Genomic DNA, 21,762 nt, shown 5'->3' with positions numbered 1-21,762 from the left:
AAGACGATTCGACTGGACCCTATGACGTCATTTTCCGTCATGAAAATTTTTCCGCCATTTTGAATTATTCGTAAAACCTACTTTTGCGAACTTGTCCTAGAGCTTTTGCCCGATTTCCAAGAAAATCGGTATGTAGCATCTACAGACCCTCACGGCAAAAAGTTATGGAATTCATGTCAATTCGTCAATCCGTTTCCGTAAACCGCGTCAACAAATTTTACATAGAGCGCAAAAAAACGGATTTGAGGCTGTATCTTCGACAAACTTAAGCCTATTGACACTATACTTGGTACTTGTGATGCCAATCAGGAACTACGGGTGCCTGCAGAGTTTCGTCACAGCACCACCTAGTGGTCAGACTTATGCTTTACACGCCTATAACTTTGGCTCCGATTGACGTATTTTCACGGGACTTGTTTCTTTGGAGTTCTGAATAGTTGCCGAGTCCAACGATACCAAACATGCCAGAATTCGCCTTACGGTTAACCCTGCGCAGCAAAATAGCGCTTAAAAAACACGCGTGAATATCTCCGCGAGCGTTTTTCCGATCGATTCGAAAACACCATAGGAAGAAACTAACCTTACCTTCTGAACAAAAAGTTCTATTGGCGTTATATTAAAATTTCCATCAGAAAATGCAGAAAATTGCAAAAAACGAAAAATGACCTTTAAATTTTGTATTTTTTACACATAAATGGTTATAACTTCGCAACGAAAAGAGATTTTTTCACCAGATTTGATACGCTGATGTATGAGCACAGTCTGAGGCCACACAAAAAAAATGGTATGCCTGCACCACTAGGTGGCCCTATAATTGAACAAAATCTTTCATATCAAGCAAGCCCTATGGTCATACAACAATTTTATAGCTAAACTAAAGTGTATAGTCATGAAACTAGCTAGATGTAACACAGTCATGACTTAAGGTTGCATGCACAGTTTTGTCATAGCGACACCTAGTGGTTTTGAGATAGAAAATGGCTATTTTTGCCTAAAATTACTGCAACAACACATCTAAAGCCATGAGTCTTCATGGATTATTCCTTGATTATTCCTCCATGGCTTGGAGTATAATCATTGGTGGTTGCCAATTCAATCCCTAGCAAGCAATGAGAATACCTTATCAACCGTTTTTTGCAAGAGCTATATCTCTGCATCAGAACATCGTAGAGACACGGGGGTGGTCTCTTTTGACTCATTTAACTTGCTGTAACATGATGCGACCTACGTTTTAGCACTGCAAAAACCACTCACATGTCCTTCCGGGCTCTAATGTTCCATGATTGTCAATAACAAAAGGACGATCACAGTAGACAAGAACATAGATTATTTTTGTTGGTTACATTGCTGGTTTTTTATCCGTTATCATTAGGTTTACCTAGGTTCTTTAATCTGCTTATCCAAACTCAATTTTACATCCTTCTGTGCCCTTTTCGGCTTGACCCCGGCATTGCTGCTTGCAGCTATATTTAGTTTTCTTCTTCTTCTTATTATTATTATTATTATCTATTATTCTTCTTCTTCCGCCATTGCGTCTATGGCAGCCCATAGAACCGTACGTAGGAAAGTTATGAAATTTGGCACACTCATAGAGGACATTCCAAATAGTCACCACACCAAATTTGGAGTGTCTATGTCAAACCCAATAGCGCCACCAACAGTCCAAATTTTCACTTACATTTTTGGTTATAACTGCTGACCCGTACGTCATAGAAACGCAATTCTTGTTTCTTCTGATTCCTTGGCTCATGCCGATTCGATTGCACCATATGACGTCATTTCCGTTATGCTAATTATTTCGATATTTTGAATTGTTTGTAAAACCTACTTTTTCGAACCCGTCCTAGAGCTTTTGTCCAATTTGCTTAAAGAATGGGTGTGTAGCATCTATAGACACTCATGGCAAAAAGTTATGGAATTCGTGTTGATTCACCAATCCGTTACCGTATAACGCGTCAATGAATTTTATGTAGAGCGCGGAAAAACGGATTTGAGGCTGTATCTTCACCAAAGTTAAGCGTATTCATACGAAACTTGGTAGTTTTGATGGCAGTCACGACCTGAGGGTCCATGCCCAGTTTCGTCACAGCGCCACCTAGTGTTCACGAGATTTGAAAAATGGCTATTTTTGTTTATAACTACTGCAAACTTGAGTCTAAAATTATAAAAGTGCTATTGTTAGATTCCTTGAGGCATGCCAAGTCAAACGATACCAAAAGGTTTTCGGTCGGCCATTTTGGGGGTCGGCCATTTTGAATTTTAACTTTTTTTGTAGGAAAGTTATGAAATTTGGCACACTCAAAGAGGACATTCCAAATAGTCCCCACACCAAATTTGGAGTCAAATGATATCAAAACGTTTTCTGTCTGCCATTTTCAATAACAAAGCATACCAACTTTTTCAAAACTCCTCCTACAGCGTTCGTTTGATTGGCTTGGATTTGGTACACACAATCTAGACTTTAGAGAAAAAGTTTTTGTCAGTTGTTGTATAGCACATCAACAAATATAATGGCGAGCACTAAAATGGATTTGAGGCTATATCTTCGCAAAGGTTTTGCACATTGATGTGTGTATTGGCAGTGGTTCAGTGGTTAGTGTAGGTTGTCCACAAATCGGAAGGTTGGTGGTTCAAACCCCAGCTCCACCTGAACAAGTGATGAGGTGTCCATGAGTGAGACATCTAACTCCAAATGCTCCCGATGAGCTGGATGGCTCTTGTGTGGCTGACACTGTATGAATAGGGGAATGTTTCACAACTTGTAAATGTCATGAACTGAGGGTGTATGGAATGTTTTGTTACAGCACCACCTAGTTCATCAGTGACATTTTTTGAAAGCCCTTGTAAACTTTTCAGTGCTCCTACTGGTTAAGAGTTTTGAGGCTTTATCTCCAGATCACTTTATCGTATGTACACCAAATTTGGATTTGTCATCACAATCATGACCTGAGGCACCATATTGTTTCGGTGCAGTGCCCCCAGTGGTCAAGTCATTTGAGGCTATATTTCAACATTGCTTAATCATATGTATATCAAATTTTGTGGGTGTCATCACAATCATGACCCAAGGCATCATCTAATGTTTCGGTGCAGTGCCACCTAGTGGCCAAGTCATTTGAGACCATATCTCCACATTGCTTAATCATATGTACACAAAATTTGGTGGGTGTCATCACAATCATGACCTGATGCACCATCTATTGTTTCGGTGCAGTGCCTCCTAGTGGTCAAGTCATTTGAGGTTATATATCAACATTGCTTAATTGTATGTATATCAAATTTGGTGGGTGTCATCACAATCATGACCTGAGGCAACATCTGTTGTTTCAGGGCAGTGCCCCCTCGTGGTCCAGTCATTTGAGGCTATATCTCAACATTGCTTAATCGTATGTATATCAAATTTGGTGGATGTCATCACAATCATGACCTGAGGAACCATCTATTGTTTCGATGCAGTGCCCCCTAGTGGTCAAGTCATTTGAGGCTATATCTCCACATTGCTTAATCGTATGTACACCAAATTTGGTGGGTGTCTTCACAATCGTGACCTGAGGCACCATCTATTGTTATAGTGCAGTGCCCCCTAGTGGTCAAGTCATTTGAGGCTATATCTCAACATTGCTTAATCATATGTATATTAAATTTGGTGGGTGTCATCACAAACATGACCTGAGGCAAAACCCATTGTTTCTACACAGCACTCAAGATTTAAATAATGGCTATATTTGCCTTAATCTACTGAAAACTTCTTAAATCTTAAATCATGACGGTCATCAACCAATACTTCATTCTGTGCCCTTTTTAGCTTGACCCCGGCATCGCTGCTTGCAGCTATATTTAAGATTTATAAACAGAGAAAAAAATATAGTTAGGATGAAATTTTTTTTTGTTTGTTTATTGTTTGTTTGAAAGCAGAGGGTCTGTTCTTTCATTTGATATATTTAAATGCTTATATTTTGAAATGACAAAAAATGCTGGCAGGCAACTTTTCAAAAAATGGCTGGCGGGGAATGAGTTAATTGATGAGATAACTCGAACATTTTTGTAACTTGTTACGTACTTCTCTTCTTAGTTTATTAAAATAAATATAACAACTATTAATTATTAATAATTAATTATTTTATTAATTATGAATTTGTACAATTTGTAAAAAGTATGTTCCATCATCCACATAGTTACTCATACAAATCCTCGCAGACACAAATACTCACAGGAGGACATTGCGCTAGTTTATCAGCTGCCACCATTTGGACGTTGAGATGTTTGGCCTGAGATTTACCCCGAGACTTTATCAGCCTCTGCAACACCTGAAAATACATGAATGAGAACACAAATTGTGTATCACAAATCTGAATGAGCAAATCAGTGTTGTCGGTAAATCTTTACCTTTGGAGAAGCAATCTTGATGTAGACTATGATTGGTGCCAGTGATGTTTTGGCCAGTTGAGATGGATGGTTGATGGTATCAGCGTCCAGAGCCACTAACTGAAGCGTTCGAGCCAACTCAAAGATTCTTTCGATCTCGCTCTGTACCTCCGCTGCCAGGAGAGATGAAAACACTTATAAACAAATAACTACATATAAGCACAGATGACTCAACTGTATGTTTGTGCACTACACATACATTTTAAGAAAAGTTCATTTATACCCTGCAAAAATCATATTCTTAACATTCTATTAAAATATGAAATATCCTTAAAAAAGATACATGAAACAATTGACACAAAAGTAAAATTACATAAGATACTGTGACATGATTTGGGAAAAATCTTAAATATAAGACTACTTCATTTTGTTCCATTGTCAGATTTTCAAGCATCTCTGAATGTATTTTTATATACTACTAACAGAAATATTTTGCAGTGTATACTTTGAAAGCACACACAAATGCCTCTGAAACACATAAAATGTAATTTCACAAAGGCTTACCTCGCAGTAATATCTCACAACAAAACATTACGCTATGTTAGTATATATCATGCATATTGGGTTATTATGGGCTGCTAATATACTACAGTATGCATGTGTGACACATAGTTAACTTCTGAAGTTAACTAGTTAACACTGAACGGTATGAGAGAATGCATGTAAGGCTTTCTCGATTGATTTATGAAGTTTGTTCAACACTGCAGTTACATAGGTCAGTATGTGAGTGGGTTTGTGTACTGTGGGTGTAAAGACGTTTTACAATGAATCAGAAAAATACATTTGATTAAGATTTTTCAGTTTTAAAAAAAGTAAGCCATCCTAATTTTTACCCATCGCTTGCCAAGCTGAAGGCTATTTAGAAAATATTTAAATTACATTTATAAGCATATTTACAAGTAGCTTTTTATATTGTCAGAATATCTGATTACATATTTTTTATACAAATCATATAATAAAAGTACAAAAACAATGAGAATCTCAGTTAAGTGTCATTATCAGATTTAAACGTATGAAAAGCTCAGATGCAAAACCCTCCAGCTGCATTTGTTATTATTGTCAATTTCTTGTCAATTTTAAGGCTGTATCCAAAATCGAGTGTGAACAAAAACAGAATCCGGTTGTGTCATGCTACACCACATCTTAGAAACAACAGTTAGTTGTTTAGTTAGTTAGTTCATTAATTAACATTAAAACGGTGCAAGTTAAGAGTTCACTTTCGACTCAAGACAAGAGGTGAAAGAACAGATGGATGCTGAGTTAAATGGACGGATGAAGAAAGCGGTGGGATGAGAAGATACGTACCCAGTACGTCTGAGGAGGACAGATAAAAAGGAGAAGGAGTGTGTTTTGTGAAATTGTGGGAGGAGATGAAAAAGAGAAAAGAGGCAGATCAGAAATGAAGTAACAGTAAGAGAAGGAAACATTTAGAAAAATGTTCAGGAAACACTGGGAATATGTACTTGAGATCACTAGTGAAAATTCACAAGAATGAATATTTTCCTCATGTTGGTTTGATTTTAATAGTTTGGTGTCTTTTGGTGTGGTGTCTTTTTTGCTTTACTTTTTTACATAATGCAAACAGATAAGGGCTAAAAAAGTGTGAACATCTGCACAGTAGTCAGTATACTTGCATCTGCCTCAAAATTTGTGTGAATTTGTGTTGTCTTGGCGGTTATGCACCACAGACAGTATCAGTAACACCACAGGATCAATGCAACATTAAAGGGGCAATAAGTAGGATTTACCCCCATCTAGTGGTGGAATTGTATTTTGCATTCAAACGAACAGTGCTCTCTAGCACCTCCCCTTTCCAAATGCGTGTTCCCTTTAAATCGGACCTGCTGTATCAAATTAAAACACATTCTCTCTTAGGGCAACTCTCAAAACGCATATTTGCATATCTGGGTATCCACTTCATTTGTAAGTATGGCACATAAATATACTAAAAATTCAGTTTCACATTGACTTTAACATTATGAACTGTTGACTATTGACAAACCATATATGTGACCCTGGACCACAAAACCAATCTTAAAGTACCACGGGTATATTTGTAGCAATAGTCAGCAATACATTGTATGGGTCAAAATTATAGATTTTTTTAATGTGAAAATCATTAGGTTATTAAAACATAATTTTGTGTATTTGGTATAATACAATGTGTTTGCGTGGTTTACGGTTCAAAAACACATTATTTTGCACCACTGTACATTTTTTCTAACTCCGGATATCCCTGTCTTCCTGAAACGCACTGATTTTGTACAAACTAATTGATCTGAAAAGTGTTGTGTCCCTGATTGGCCAGCTAATGTGACGCTCCTTACCATGTTTAAAAGGTTCGCTCACAATGCAATGTTAACAGGAGTTAACTTACAGGCGGGAGGAATTATGACAATGTCGGTCTTTACTACATCACCAATCCGAGGAAGTAAACTGTTGCCTACAATTCGTGTTTTTGTTGTAGTCCAAGAAAAAAGATTTTCGTTGGAGACAATACTCCCTTTCACACATACGGTCTTTACTGGTAATTTACTGGTAAATTGCAGTTAACATGTCATGTGTGAACAGAACCTTTCCGGTAAATCAGTGCTCCCAATTTACCAGTAAGACAGGTTGTAAGATTAACGGTAATTTGCCGGTAAGCGCTGTGTGTGAACGAAAAATATAGCATTACCGGCATTTAGATGACGTCAGACCACGCTGACAGATGGGGCGGGCCAATCAGAAAGTTTTTTATACAGGTGACGCGGTTTCCCCCAGACTGTTTACGGACGTTTCCACACACATGTTGCTTAAAAGTCGAGCACACCTGAAGTTAACATCCACATTTCTTCACCAAAGTTGTTTAAAACAGCTTACCATCTAATTGCCAAATTGCCGACGTCCTTAGCACACCCTCTGTGAAGCCTAATGTGCAAACGCGCAGGTTCCGTTTGACGCCGCCTAACGCAATGTTGTTTGGTCACGAGCAACTTCGCGACCGTTTGCCACAGATGTGAAAACAACAAAATACGGACCGTGGATATTAAGTCATAACCCGCCGTTTACAAATACGACACGGACGGAGCTCGCCGGCCGCGCGCCACAGGTAACTTCCGCTTTCTCTCCGAGTTTATCGGTATTTTGATACTGATGTGTGAATGATGTCTTACTGGTAAAAAGACGAAACGTCACTGCATTTGTGAACAGCACATTTTTGTATTTACTGGTAAATTCATTCTGGTAAATTCATGGTAATTTACCAGAATTACTGTGTGAAAGAGGCTAATAACTCGCATCATCGTTTACTTTGGGGTATGTACATGTTGTAATTATGCAAATTACCTCAGATTGGTAAATATTCATTTTAAATCAACCATCCGACAAGCAAAAACAAATATTATTGTTCTACCTGAACATTCTGCGGCGGTTGCCATACAATTTTAGCGGCACCTTTTCATTTCATACAGTACCTTTTGCATATCATTAACGTACTTATACACACTTACACACCAAAGGAAATGTAAAATCATAATTCATCCACTTTTTTTAATATATACTCATTTTCCAGCTCCCCTAGAGTTTAACACTTGATTTTTTTTAACATTTTGGAATCAATTCAGCTGATCTCCGGGTCTGGCACTAGCACTTTTAGCATAGCTTAGCACAATCCATTGAATCTGATTAGATCATTAGCATCGCGCCTAAAAGCAACCAAAGAGTTTCGACATTTTTCCTATTTAAAACTTGACTCATTTGTATTTTCACCGTGTACTAAGACCGAATAAAAATAAAAGTTGGGATTTTCTAGGCTGATATGGCTAGGAACTATATTCTCATTCTGGCATAACAATCAAGGACTTTGCTGATGTAACATGGTTGCAGCAGGAACAATGATATTACACAGCAGCCAAAAATAGTCCCCTTAGTATCTTTTAATAGCAGGGGACTATTTTCGGGCACTACGAAAATAATCAAATGTTTAACTCTAAGGGAGTTGGAAAATGAGCATATTTTCAAAAAAGTGTAGTGTCCCTTTAAGCAAAGATCATGTTCCATTATTTGTAAATAACCTACTGTAAATATATCAAAAATGTATTTATCATTAGTAATATGTGTTGCTAAAGACTTATTTGGACAACTTAGAAGGCAATCTTCTCAATATTAAGATATTTGGCACCCTCAGATTTTCAAATAGGACAAATGTGGTCCTATCCTTACAAACCATAATCAACAGAAGCCTTATTTGTTGAGCTTTCAGATGATGTATAAATTCTGTATTCAATACCATTTTTATTGATATCACATATGAGACATCTCTCAGGTGTAGGACAAGTTCACATTGGTGTGACTGTGTGTTTCATACCCAGACTGGATCTGGTGCTGGAGCGCTCGATGATGGTGTGTTTGCTGGGGTTGTTTAGGACGGAACGTTTGGCAAGTGAGATGTCTGCTGTCACTCGGGTGATGGATATTCTGGAACAAACAGTAACGGATAACAGTGTGACCTTGGTATAGCAGTTATAAAACCAGTATAATGTGATATTGCCAATAACATGACATCATTCTACTGTACACTCTCAGAAAAGAAAGTACATAAGACGTTGTACATTTTTAAGAAGTACACTTTTGTACCTAAAAGTTGCATATTGGTACCTCAAAAGGGACTTACTGGTTCCTCAAAGTCAAAATGGTACATATAAGGACTATTTTCAAAGGCACCGTCCCAATGACAACTTTTGTCTCTTTTTCTGAGAGTGTACAAAGATGTTTTCTCCTATCCACATAAGGATCATGACCACATTCAGGGTCTGAAATGAACACTCAATATACACCAGATGTTAGTAAAAATAGGCTTTGGGGAGTAAATAAAACCTGTTGGCCGATAACTTTATTAGGAACTGCAACTTAATACATGGTTTATATAAAATTGTAAGAACGACACCATGACTCTGGCTGAGGTGAGCGACTGAACTCTTAGGAGGCTGTTTTCACCTGGTATTAAGATGCGTTTTGGTTGATCAGATCACATGTTGATGACGCCAAATACAGGTGTAACAACATTCAGAGGTAGTCGAAAACACATTAGACCGGATTGCTTTTGTGGTGTAGATGCTTATGTGGTCGAAATATTGCAAAATACAGTTTCGCGCCACCTCATTTTGGACATACACTAACAACTGCAATCTATTTTGGTACCCACCTGCCCTCAAATTTATGTTTTAAAAAGTCAAAAAGAGCCTTCTGCATCATATCTGTCACCTGCAAAGCAGCAGCACACACAAACATTATAGTCTGTATTAAAAAAATATCTCGGAAATGTATTTAAGATTTTAAGATACTAAGTGTTGGAAAATGATATATTCTTGCCTCGTAGCCCTTAAGTGACGGTCCCACCAGAATAATGGGTCTCATGGAAGGCACCACATCATATGGGGGAACGTGTTCCATCTGAAAGTTCACACAAACACAAAGACACATACATGTTTGTTTTTCTGTTACTATACACTAGAGATTTTACACACTGATTTCTGATGTTAATGTTTATTCAGCTGATCTCTGGCACTACCACTTTTAGCATAGCTTAGCATAATCCATTGAATCTGATTAGACCATTAGCATCACGCTAAAAAATGACTAAAGAGTTTCGATATTTTTCCTATTTAACTTGACTCTTCTGTAGTTACATTATGTACTAAGACCGACTGAAAATTAAAAGTTGCGATTTTCTAGGCATATATGGTTAGGCGTAATAATCAAGGACTTTGCAGCTGTAACATGGCTGCAGCAGGTGTAGTGATATTACGCACTGCCTGAAAATAGTCCCCTGCCATTGAAAGTAACCAAGGAACTATTTTCGGGCAGCGCGTAATATCACTACGCCTGCTGCCAAACTCCAAACTCTTTGGTTATTTTTTAGCGTGATGCTAATGGTCTAATCAGATTCAATGGATTGTGCTAAGCTATGCTAAAAGTGCTAGTGCTAGACCCGGAGATCAGCAGAATGGATTTCGAAACGGTAAGAATCAAATGTTTAACTCTAGGGAGCTGGAAAATGAGCATATTTTCAAAAAAAGTGGAATGTCCCTTTAATGTGTATTTTTAATAGTGTTGGTCTTGAGAATGTGTAAATTGCTATTAATCATTGTAACAATATAGTTTACAATAGTCACAAGCAAGTCCGATGATCATCTCAATTAATACTGACAGTGCAATGGCTGCCATGAAACCTCTGATAATTATTAGCTATTTATACAGAAGCCAATGTCTTGCTTTTCACATGCATCTTTGCCAGAAACATTACTTCATTTACATATCCATTCCATTAGTTTACATGCCTTTGTCAGAGTTAAAATTATGCCACTTCATGCTCTGTAGATGGTCCTCCACTCCATTAAATATGAGTGTGTGTGTGTGTAAGAAACTGAGAGGGAGAGGTAGAGATATTTTTGCTCGATTGATCCCCATTTGCCGTGACCACCTCCCACTCCTCTGGCCCTGTTATATAAAATCTAACTGAGCTTCAAAAAACAGAAATACTACAAAAAAAAAAAAAACTGAAGGAATACGGTGTACTTTAATCAGTTTGAGTACTTTAATGCTTTCAGTCAGGTCTCGGTTCATGTGTGGTTGTGTGACAGTAGCCATTGTGACAGACAGTGATGTGCGTGGGCTACACACGCTGTCGCTGACCTCTATCAGAAACGGAAACCGTGAAAATCTGTCAGGCTTTTTTATCATCTCGTGAGCATGTGCAGAAGGATGACAGACACTGTGCTGAAACTGTGTGTGCCATGATTTTTAGTTTTTTCGTAACAATTTTGATAACATAACGGCATCAATATTCCACTGTAATCTGTGTTCAGGCCTTTAGAGAACTAAACTGGTTTTTAACAAAAGCATTTTGTCAACACCATGTGCAATTACATTCACAGTATTAATTTGGCAGATGAACACGTAAAATTAATACAGCCTGAGGGACAAAAATACAAATAAGAGATGCACCGAAACAAAATTACATCTACTGATTCCGATAGATACTGATAGTTTTGCTTTTTATTCCTTGTTTTAAATTATTATGTCATGAAGTCCTACACTCAAAAAATTAAAAACATCAAGTAAATTGAACCTACTATTTTATATTTTGACTAGTTAAAAACCAAAAGTTAGATTAACTTAAAAAAATACTTCAATTGGTAACACCTACACTGCAAAAAATTATTTTCAAGAAAAAGTTTCTTAGTATTTTTGTCTTGTTTACAGTAAAAATATCAAAAAATTATTTAATTAAGATGCTTTTTCTAGAAAATAAGTCTAGTTTTTAGAACAAAAATATCAAATTTAAGTGATTTTGTGCATAAAACAAGCAAAAAAAAAAAATCTGCCATTGAGGTAAGCAAAAAAAATCTTGAACATTTTTCTTAAACACGAAATTCAAGAAAAATTCAAGAAAAATTTGCTTACCCAATTGGCAGATTTTTTTGCTTGTTTTTTTTTGCACATAATCACTTAAATTTTATATTTAAAAGTCTAAAAACTAGACTTTTTTTCTTGGGTCATTTTGCTCATCAGGAAAATTCATCTTAATTTAAATTTTTTTATATTTTTACAGAAAACACAACAAAAATACTACGAATTTTTTTCTTAAAAATAATTTTTTTGCAGTGTAAAAATAGATTTTTTTTACTTTTCTCACTTTAAAATATTGAAGTTGAAAAAGCTTACATTTTTTAGGTGTTACCAATTGAAGTACTTAATTTCTCAATTTATGTTGACAAAACTTAATTTATTTAGTGGTACCAATTAAAGTGGTTTGTTTAAGTGAATTCAAGTTTCACTTTTTACAGTGTAAACTGTAAAAAATATGCTTTACATTTTTAATTATAATCAAGTTGGATTTACAAGTTATTTCAACCTTTATTTTTTTTGACTAGTGAAGAGTAGTGCTCTCCAGTGACGATGCACGATGCGAAGCTTGTCACAACATGTATGTAGCTTGTCATGTGTGTGGTTCGTCATTTAAAAATATGTGTTCAGTGCGTCAAGTAAACCTATGTGCAACAAGTGTCATCTCAAAATAAGTGTCTGCTGCAGACACTTATAAAAGGGTTTATGATAAAAGAAACGCTTGCATTTGCCAGATGCTCGCATAATCTCATGCGTAATCAGAGTTTACTGTTAAGTGAGTGTCTTGTGAGTATTTTGTGAGCGTCTCTTTTATCAAAATCCCCTTTGACGCGTGTGCAGCAGGCACTTATTTTGACAAAACATGTGATGCACAGTTAACATGACGCAACAAACACATATTTTGAATTCGCGCCCCACAGAAGCGCAGTCACCACTGGTGATGAGTATGGCTTTGATTTCTAGGACAGTGGTTCTCAAACTGGGGGTCGCGAGATGGTGCCAGGGGGGCCCCAGTTTTATGACATTTCATAAAATACATTAATTTATCATGAATTCTGTGTAATTAAATCTAAAAAAAAATAAGGCTACTAACCAACAGCACTACTTGGCATACTTTAATATCTTTTGTCTTATTAAAATGTTACGTTTTAGAACAAATTTGTTATAAAAAAATTTGGGGGGCCGCGAAGGAATGCACCATATACAAGGGGGGCCGGACGCTGAAAAAGTTTGAGAACCACTGTTCTAGGATACACTGATCATCGGCTGTTTTTGACTCTGATAGTAAAAAACCTTATTTTATCTACCGATACCGATTATTGGCCGATATATCAGTGCATCCCTACTATAAATAAAAATGTTTGTTGTCTGTTTAACTCACCGACTTCTGTTTCTGTTTGGCAGGCCCACCTATTTTTCCATACACAACGTGTTAAAGAAAGAGAAAGACATGGCAAGCAAACAAACAAACAAACAGAAAAAGTATTTTGTTAGTGACAAATTGTTAATACATTAGAGATGCTGGGAAAGAATAAATCAGAAAATCAATGCAGAAAAGTAACAGTGGGAATGCTGTTATTAGATTTCTCGCCAAAGTGATTTAATAAATCAGGACTTGCGTGCCCAGTCATAATCATTACAAATAATATTCTCCCAGCACAAAAACAATCTAAGTGGTTTTACATCTCACTTTCATGAAACTGCAAATCCCCTGGATCAAGCTTAATAATGCATTAATCTCATCTCTTAAATGTACATTATAAGAGATCAAATTAACAAACAAATACACACGCGCAAACAGCAAAAGACTCCCCACGTGTTTCAGAGACACAGAAGCGGCTCGGTTATGAGTGAATCTGATTATTAGTCACATTTGTAGGGGGCCTTCATTCTCCAGTTATGACCACGGTTACCTTCTTAAAGAAAGGGAGGCGGGGCAGGTTGCCTTGAGGGGAGGTGACACTTCCGCCTACACCCTTATGGTCACGGGTGTCGGCAGTCTCCACCTCTTCAGCATCCATATCCAAAGCATCGTCATAAAGCCCAGAGGACAAGTCAGCTATGGAGGGGACCGATTGGGAGGTGGGCGGGTTTTAATGAAAAGACAGAACAAAAGAGGGAAACGAGAAATAAAGATGGAGAGAGGGATGTTGATGAGTGAAGAACAAGGAAAGAATGGTAACAAATAGAGAATGAGAGAAAGGCAGAGAAAGAGAGGAAGAACAGCAGCATGATGTACAGAATTTGCAGAAATGTAAAGAAGAGAACAAAAGGAAATGTTTTAAAATAAATGAAGGGAAAAGTTAATAAGCGAAAAGACCTTTTACACTTCAGTGTAAGAAATGTTTCGAAATACAACGAGGAAGTGAAAGAGTGATGTGAATAAAAAAAAGTAAAACGAAAATAGTGATAGATTGGTAGATAACAGTAAAGGGGGGAAGTTAAGGAGTTTGATTCTCTCCAATTGTCTGGTTGTAGCTCTGTACTAACAATGCCAGAGTCAGGGGTTTGATTTCCAGAGAACAAAAGGACTGATGAAAATTTAAACCCCTAAAGATTTTAAATATCTTGAGTTTATTTTAGATAGGGATTGTGTATCTCCATCACAACAGAAGAAGTAGGATCATACTGTACCTGTTCCAGGTGGAGTGGGTCTCCGGGCACCTGTGGCAACATCCAGACTGGAACTTCCACCAGACTTACTAATAAACATAAAAGCAACAAAAAATGTACATTAACTTATCTTTGCAACTGGTTAGTGGTTATGTCGGGTTAATGGTACATCTGCTTGATTTGTGATTGGCTGATGGTCTTGCTAAAGTCAGCTATTATTGATTACCTGGAGCTAAGGCGGTTCTGTCTCATTCTCTGTTCTTGTAATTGCCGGGTACTCTCAAGCTTTACCGGGCTTGGGATAAACCCCACCTCACATCCCTCCTTTACCAGACGCCCGATCCACCAGTCATTATTGTATTTCTGTTAACAGAAGAACTGCTTTTGAATCCGATAAAAAGAGCATTTGATAGCGTTTAGATGCACATTAGATGCATATTAAATATTCCACACGCATTATGACTGACCTCTTTAATGTGCAGGAAGTCTTTGGGTTCAAAAGAGATTGCCATGCCCTGAACCGGCACGTCATCATTAGGCCCTGGATTATACCCGACATTAGTCCTCACCGCAAACGCAACAGGCTTTGTCTTCAGAGAGAAAAGGGAACAGATAAACAAGGTTACAAAAGAGAATTAAAAGACAAATCGACGTATTGGAAAAGTACGAGTGACTCCAGAGGTTTCTGAATAATCCTCAGCCTGTGAAAGATATCTCCGAGAATATTGGAAAGAAGTGAAAGATATGTAATTTAAAAAAACATGTCTGCCAAATGCATACCGGTATATATAAAAGTAAATAAAAAATGTGGCCCTTATAAAAATTATAATATTTTCTATTTGCATATTTAATTGAGATTTATTTTACATCTATCAGACAACTGTAGTCATCTTTATGAAGCAAAGACTATCCAAGCAACAATTGACGCCATTTCACCATTCTAGGTTAACTAGACCCGATATAGTCTGGCTATAAGTAATGCAATTCTAGCCAAGATAACTTGTGAGATGAGTATGGTATAATAGATTTCATAATGTAAACAAAGTCAACAGTGATTAGAAGGTGTTTGGTTTTATTTATTTATTTACACTGCAAAAAATTATTTTCATGAATCACATTTCTTAGTACTTTTGTCTTGTTTTCAGTGAAAATATCTAAAAATTCGTAATTAAGACGCTTTTTCTTGATGAGCAAAACGAACCAAGAAAATACGTTTTTAGATGAAAAATATCAAATTTAAGTGATTTTGTGCATAAAACAAGCAAATAAATAAATAAATATCTGCCAATGGGGTAAGCAAAAAAATCTTGAACATTTTTCTTAAACACTAAATTCAAGAAAAATTTGCTTTCCCCATTGGCAGATTTTTTGCTTGTTTTATGCACAAATCACGTAAATGTGATATTTTTGGTCTAAAAACCAGACTTTATTTCTTGGGTTGTTTTGCTCATCAAGAAAAAGCATCTTAATTTAAGAATATTTAGATATTTTAACTGAATACAAGACAAAAATACTAAGAATTTATTTCTTGAAAATCATTTTTTGCAGTGTATTTAGTTTTGGGCTATGGTTAGATGTCTATTAAATTTTACTGACAGTCCAAATTCAGCTTATTTTGGCCTATACGTCTGTGCTGTGTTTGGACGGCTATTAAACGTCTTTTAAACATAAAATTCTTGCTGGGATGTTACATGTAGTATCAAGAAAACAACAAAGGTATTCAATAAAAAGGTTGTTCTTCAAAAAAGGCAAATCTAGCCATAAAGGTCTTTATGAGACCCTCAAAAAAAGTTAAACATAACTGTTCTGATGCAGTGAGAATAATAGAGAAAGTAAGCAGAAATACAAAAACAGTAAAAAGACAAAGCACCTTTGCCTTCTCCAGGGTGGCAAGAGCCTGCCTATCTGCTACTTTCCTGAGAGCCTCAGGGTCCTCCTCCAGAGACACGTCAGAGTCTGAGGGACGGCTGGTGTAGGAGTCTGCTGAGCCCTGCCAAAGAACCAGAGAGAGAGAGAGAAAGAAAGAAAGAGGGAGTCAGAGGTCAAAAGATCATAGGATGAATCTGTGTTAAGACAGACTAGAGTCAAGTATTGCAAAGAGCTTTTAGATAAGTGTTGCTTATCTTAAATCAAACATTGGTCAATCTTTTCTTTACCAAAAGAGAAGTAGCACAAACAACAACCAAGATAAAACGTGTTTTTGTGTAATAGAAATTGTGAATGAAGAACAGAACATGATGGAGGAGGAGGGAACAGAGTGGGAGGAAGTGAAAGTAAAAGGTACAGAACAAAAGTCAAAAGACAAGAAGTGAATGCACAAAGCAGCTGAATCAAAAAAAGATGAGCTTTTCATAATGCTTAGCATTTTTAGGTGTATTTGGGTGTTAATGTTTATTGTTTTTAATAAATGTTTTATCGTTCAAACAATAAAACAAAAATATTTCTATTGTGTCTTGAATTAAGCTGTGTCAAATTATGCAAACTATTATTTTTAAAGTCCTCTTAAAATCGAATTTTACTATGAATATTTTAGCCTTAATGATATCTACATTTGCATGAAGGCATAAGAAGTGTAGCAGAAGTATAGTCTTTCACTTTTGCCAATACAGATCAAAATTTTTATGTCATTGTGCACGGCAGCTTCTCATTCCATAAACCATACACTGTTGGCTAGGGGGAGGAGCTATGTTGTAGCTTTTATAAAATGCTATAAAATCTTTGCAAGATGCATCAAAAATTTCACTTTCATCACAAAATGCTATCACAGGGGTAGTTAGTAAGTGACACTAATGAGGTTTAAAACATTTTGAGCTTGTCCACTTTTGACCACATTCAGAAGTATTTGAAAACGCAGATTGCTTTTGTGGTGTAGACGCTTATGTGGTCGAATGCGTTTGAGCAGACACAAAAGACTGCTTACTCTCTACCTATAATCTACTGTGTGACGTACAGTGCACAATGTTTTAAAGAGCAACTATCGTCCGATTCACAATTTTACATTTCCTTTCGTGCGTAAGTGTATATTAGTACATGTTAACGATATGTAAAAGGTAAACCCCAAGGTAAATGATTACGTGAGTTATCGTTAAAATCTCTTTTCTTGGACTACAACAAACACACAGATTGTAGGCAACAGTTTACTTCCTGGGATTGGTGATGTAGACATGATGGTCATTATTATAATTCCTCCCGCTTTGGGCTCACAGCTTGTAAGTTAACTCCTGTCAGCATTGCATTGTCAGCGAATCTTTCAAACATGGTAAGGAGCATTCACAATTCACATTTCCAGGTGATGTCTGGATGTTTGGAGCTACAAAAATATACGGTATGTGGAAAATAATGTTTTTTTTTAACCATAAACCACACAAACACATTGTATTATACTAAACACACAAAAAACGTTGTTTTTTAGCAATGAAATAGGAATACTTTAACATTGGTCCTGATTTCTAGTGCGAACCCACAGTGTTCAGCGCGGTCTTTGGGCTATGACTGCTAAAACTAAAGCAGCTGCTTTCCACCTCTTTCATTTTTGTTTCATTTTGCTAGCATGTAAAAGTTGCACAAGTTTATTCCCTAATAGCAATAAGCTCCGCTAAACACCAGATGTAAACGACATGTGTCTCTCTCGTCCACTTGTGGTCCGATCGACCAAAATGCATCTACCAGGTATAAACAGGGCCAAACACTAAGAGGTGTGGTGAAAATAACATTGTGGATGTTACAAAAAATGTGACAAACATTATGCGTGCACGTCCATTGTGGACACATCAAAGACACTACTGAAAATGTGAAGTGTGTTTCCAGAGAGTCTATCTTCTAAAAGTCCACAAGGTAAGAAAAGCCTATAGCTGAAGAAACACTTATATATCTATTTGTGTGGATTTGTACCGTATGTTGAGTTCATGAGTATTCAGTAGACACACACACACATATTCATGAAGTACAGTACAGTGTCAGAACCTTTATATAAGCCTCCCACTCCTTACATCTTTTGCCTCCACCTTTAGCTCTCGTCTTCCTCTCTGTCTGTGTGTCAGGTGTCGGTCGGACTCTATATCGTGGGTGGTGTGGACGACCATGCGGATAGCTGCAAGAATGACTCACTGGACGTGTTTGCGTGTGCAAACATGAGTGCATTAGGTTTGTCACATATTTGCGAGTGTGTGTGTGTTTTATATAGAGTGGAAAGTGTGTCAGGCTGACATATGGCATATGCAATGATGTTAAATTATTCATAGTTAAACAGACTCACAGGAACTGGGCAATAACCGAGAATAACTATCCAATCATCACCTTCATTAGACAGACTGCAAACACATCTGAAAATATCTCTATTGGCTGCTACACTATGGTTTAAATAGCAAATATGCAATGTTTGTACTATGATGAATCCATCAATATATTTTACATGATTCTGGAAAATGTTGCAGATAAGCAAACATGCATTTTGATATAAAATCTGTTTACAAGAGATAATATTTTCTATATGGCATTTTTACTAGTAAGTGGGGAATCAATAATAACAAACTCTATAACAAATCCCATTACCCAACAACCTAAATTTCTCCCATGTCGTCCACTGTTTTAGAGATATTTTCTTCTGGACACTTGAAATAAGACGTGTTCATATGATTTATTCACTATATTGCAAGTCTTGTACAAACCAAAACCATTAAAACATTATTTATAACTGTCTCCCAGTAGCAGGTTCTATCTATGAAAGTCTATGACATTTGTTTTCGCGAATCAGTGCAAGTTTAAGTGATACGAAGTTAGATTCATTCAAGTGCCAGCACATTAACAATAATATTAGCTCAGGCTCTGCCAAGCTCATAAACAAAGTTGACATTTTCTGCCTTTCAGTGTGTAAAATTCCCTAAGCTTTATAGAAAGCAGCCCACAAGCACTCTACATCAATAACACTGTCAGTCTTGCGCTATACACGAGACATCAGAGACAGAACAAGAAGAACATGAAGCATTGATAGAAACAATACAGATGCCAAAAAACGTTGAGTGATGGAGAGAGAAATTATAATAAACGTGACAAAAGAAGAGAGGGAGTGTGTGGGAGAATTGAAGACTAGAACAAGCTTCTCTTACACCCTTTCTGCTATTTTAGATGTTCAAAAACATCATTCTGTATGATTTACAAGCTTGTTTCATCACAAGGACCAAAAAATGTCCCCACCAGGTCATAATATTACTTGTATTACTATCTTTGGAGGGACATTTTGAGGGACACACACACACACGCACGTACAGTACCCCAGTATACTTTACTTTACTATGATGTTTTCCTCTTTTAATAAAGAAATGTTCAATGTATTTATGATACACAAAATTATATATACATTGTGCAGTTTCATTTTGGTGATAAACAGAGAAACAAAAAATGTGTGTATGTAGTAACCAAACCCGGCAGTGTCTTCAATTCTGGAAATGAAGGCAGGCTACACCAATTAACCTAAACTTAAAGGTGCCAAAGAATGCATTGATATAATATGTTAAATTGTTCTTTGATATTTACATAGAAGGTATGAACTTTAATACGTGTAAGAATTATCCAGAAACCTTTTACATGTCCATTAACAACCCTAGGATTTGTCCTTTGAATGAAATGGTCAATTTTTACCTTATTTGAAAGGGTCATGAATAATAATGTTGAGCTCTGCTCTGAATGATCTGCTCTGAGGCTCATGTCAGTAGCTCACATTAGTAATAAGACCTTATATGTTTGAGCCTATATTGGACAAAAATACAGATTTTGAGGAACAACTGATTGTTTGGAGATTGTAAATGTACATTTCTGAGTGGTAAGTTTGTATTTTTTCCAGTATGGACCTGCAAAACGTAACTGTAAAGTCAATAGTAGAACTTTAACATATAGCATTAAATAGCATACAGTGCTAACTCGGCAGTCACAACTTTGTTTTTAGCATTTTAACAACTTTGTAATTAATTTAATGTGTAATTTAAAGGGACACTCCACTTTTTTGAAAATATTCTCATTTTCCAGCTCCCCTAGAGTTAAATGTTTTTTTTACAGTTTTGAAATCCATTCAGCTAATCTCCATGGCTGGCGGTATCACTTTTAGCATAGCTTAGCATAATCCATTGAATCTGATTAGACCATTAGCATCGCGCTCAAAAATAACCAAAGTGTTTCAATGTTTTTCCTATTTAAAAATGTACTTTTCTTTAGTTACATTGTGTACTAAGATCGACGGAAAATTAAAAGTTGCAATTTTCTAGCAGATATGGCTAGGAACTATACTCTCATTCTGGCGTAATAATCAAGGACTTTGCTGCTGTAACTCTTGAAACTCTATTGAAACTCTTTGGTCATTTTTGACATGATGCTAATGGTCTAATCAGATTCAATGAATTGTGCTAAGCTATGCTAAAAGTGGTACCGCCAGACCCGGAGATCGGCTAAATGGATTCCAAAACGGGAAAAATCAAATATTTAACTCTAGGGGAGCTGGACAATGAGAATATTTAATAAAAAGTGGAGTGTCCCTTTAATGTTGGGGGCATACATCTTGACTGTGATGTCATGTTGAGACTGGCCTGTTTTTTGCATCCACAAGGTTTACATAAAAATGAGCAAACAAACGCGTTTGAGGGGTTTATGTATTTTGACAGCCCCGGTGAAACTAAACTATCATGCATGACTGGAGGAATTGCACAGCAATTTCTTCTGCTTGACAAAAAATATAACGGTATATTGGTTCAAGTGTAATGTATAACAATCACAAGTGTACAACGATGAAGGCATATGCTTTGAAACACGTCTGTTATGAAAGCACAACAACAGAGATCAGATTATGTAATATTTGTCTTTAGGGCATTTAAATTGTTCAGGGAATTAACTGAACAGTCGACAGCAAATGACAAATAACGATAAGCGCGTGTACACAATTTTCATAAGCAAAACATTTTTATGTATTACTCAAATTTCAAATAAATCCGAACTTCACTTCCATTATGATTTATAACAAACTGAATAAATCTGAGGCTGATGACATTCAGTCAATCTTTAGTTGCCATAAAAAGAATTTTCCCACAGTTTCTGCTCCTTCACATTACATCACAATCTTTAAGCATAGCAAATGCTTTATTAAAGGCTCTCCTTTAAAAAAACACCTGGCATGAACAGACATGTTAAAAAGTACCCTAATAAACTGCTAAAATAGTAAAATAGTAAAAAGTAACACCTATCAAATCACACCTGTTGAGTACTACACTGATTTCAATTTAAGTAAGACGTGTTATTACATATTTGTGGGTTTTGTTGGATAACCATTATCCATGGGTGCCAAGACCAGAC

At 36.5% G+C, this 21,762-nt stretch overlaps 1 protein-coding gene across 4 annotated transcripts in view; it reads right to left on the bottom strand.

The window, feature by feature from the left end:
• cacnb1 (calcium channel, voltage-dependent, beta 1 subunit) overlaps positions 1–21,762 on the bottom strand; it is a 41,069-nt gene that overhangs the window by 7,364 nt on the left and 11,943 nt on the right. For 3 of the 4 annotated variants that reach the window (XM_055194289.2, XM_055194286.2, XM_055194288.2), the window contains 10 exons: positions 16,298–16,417; positions 14,895–15,017; positions 14,654–14,790; positions 14,449–14,516; positions 13,728–13,873; positions 9,778–9,858; positions 9,611–9,669; positions 8,774–8,883; positions 4,387–4,538; positions 4,212–4,307 (listed from right to left, as the gene is read on the bottom strand). In XM_055194289.2, the coding sequence (XP_055050264.1) occupies positions 4,212–4,307; positions 4,387–4,538; positions 8,774–8,883; positions 9,611–9,669; positions 9,778–9,858; positions 13,728–13,873; positions 14,449–14,516; positions 14,654–14,790; positions 14,895–15,017; positions 16,298–16,417 (1,092 nt within the window). Of the gene's footprint in view, positions 1–4,211; positions 4,308–4,386; positions 4,539–8,773; positions 8,884–9,610; positions 9,670–9,777; positions 9,859–13,195; positions 13,225–13,727; positions 13,874–14,448; positions 14,517–14,653; positions 14,791–14,894; positions 15,018–16,297; positions 16,418–21,762 lie in introns of all 4 variants that reach the window. The other variant, XM_055194287.2, reaches the window with a different exon arrangement.

This window comes from Misgurnus anguillicaudatus, chromosome 19 (genome assembly GCF_027580225.2).
Source record: "Misgurnus anguillicaudatus chromosome 19, ASM2758022v2, whole genome shotgun sequence".
NCBI lineage: Eukaryota > Metazoa > Chordata > Actinopteri > Cypriniformes > Cobitidae > Misgurnus > Misgurnus anguillicaudatus.
The sequence above is the reverse complement of the archived record's forward strand: the minus strand, read 5'-3'. Positions and strand labels throughout refer to the sequence as shown.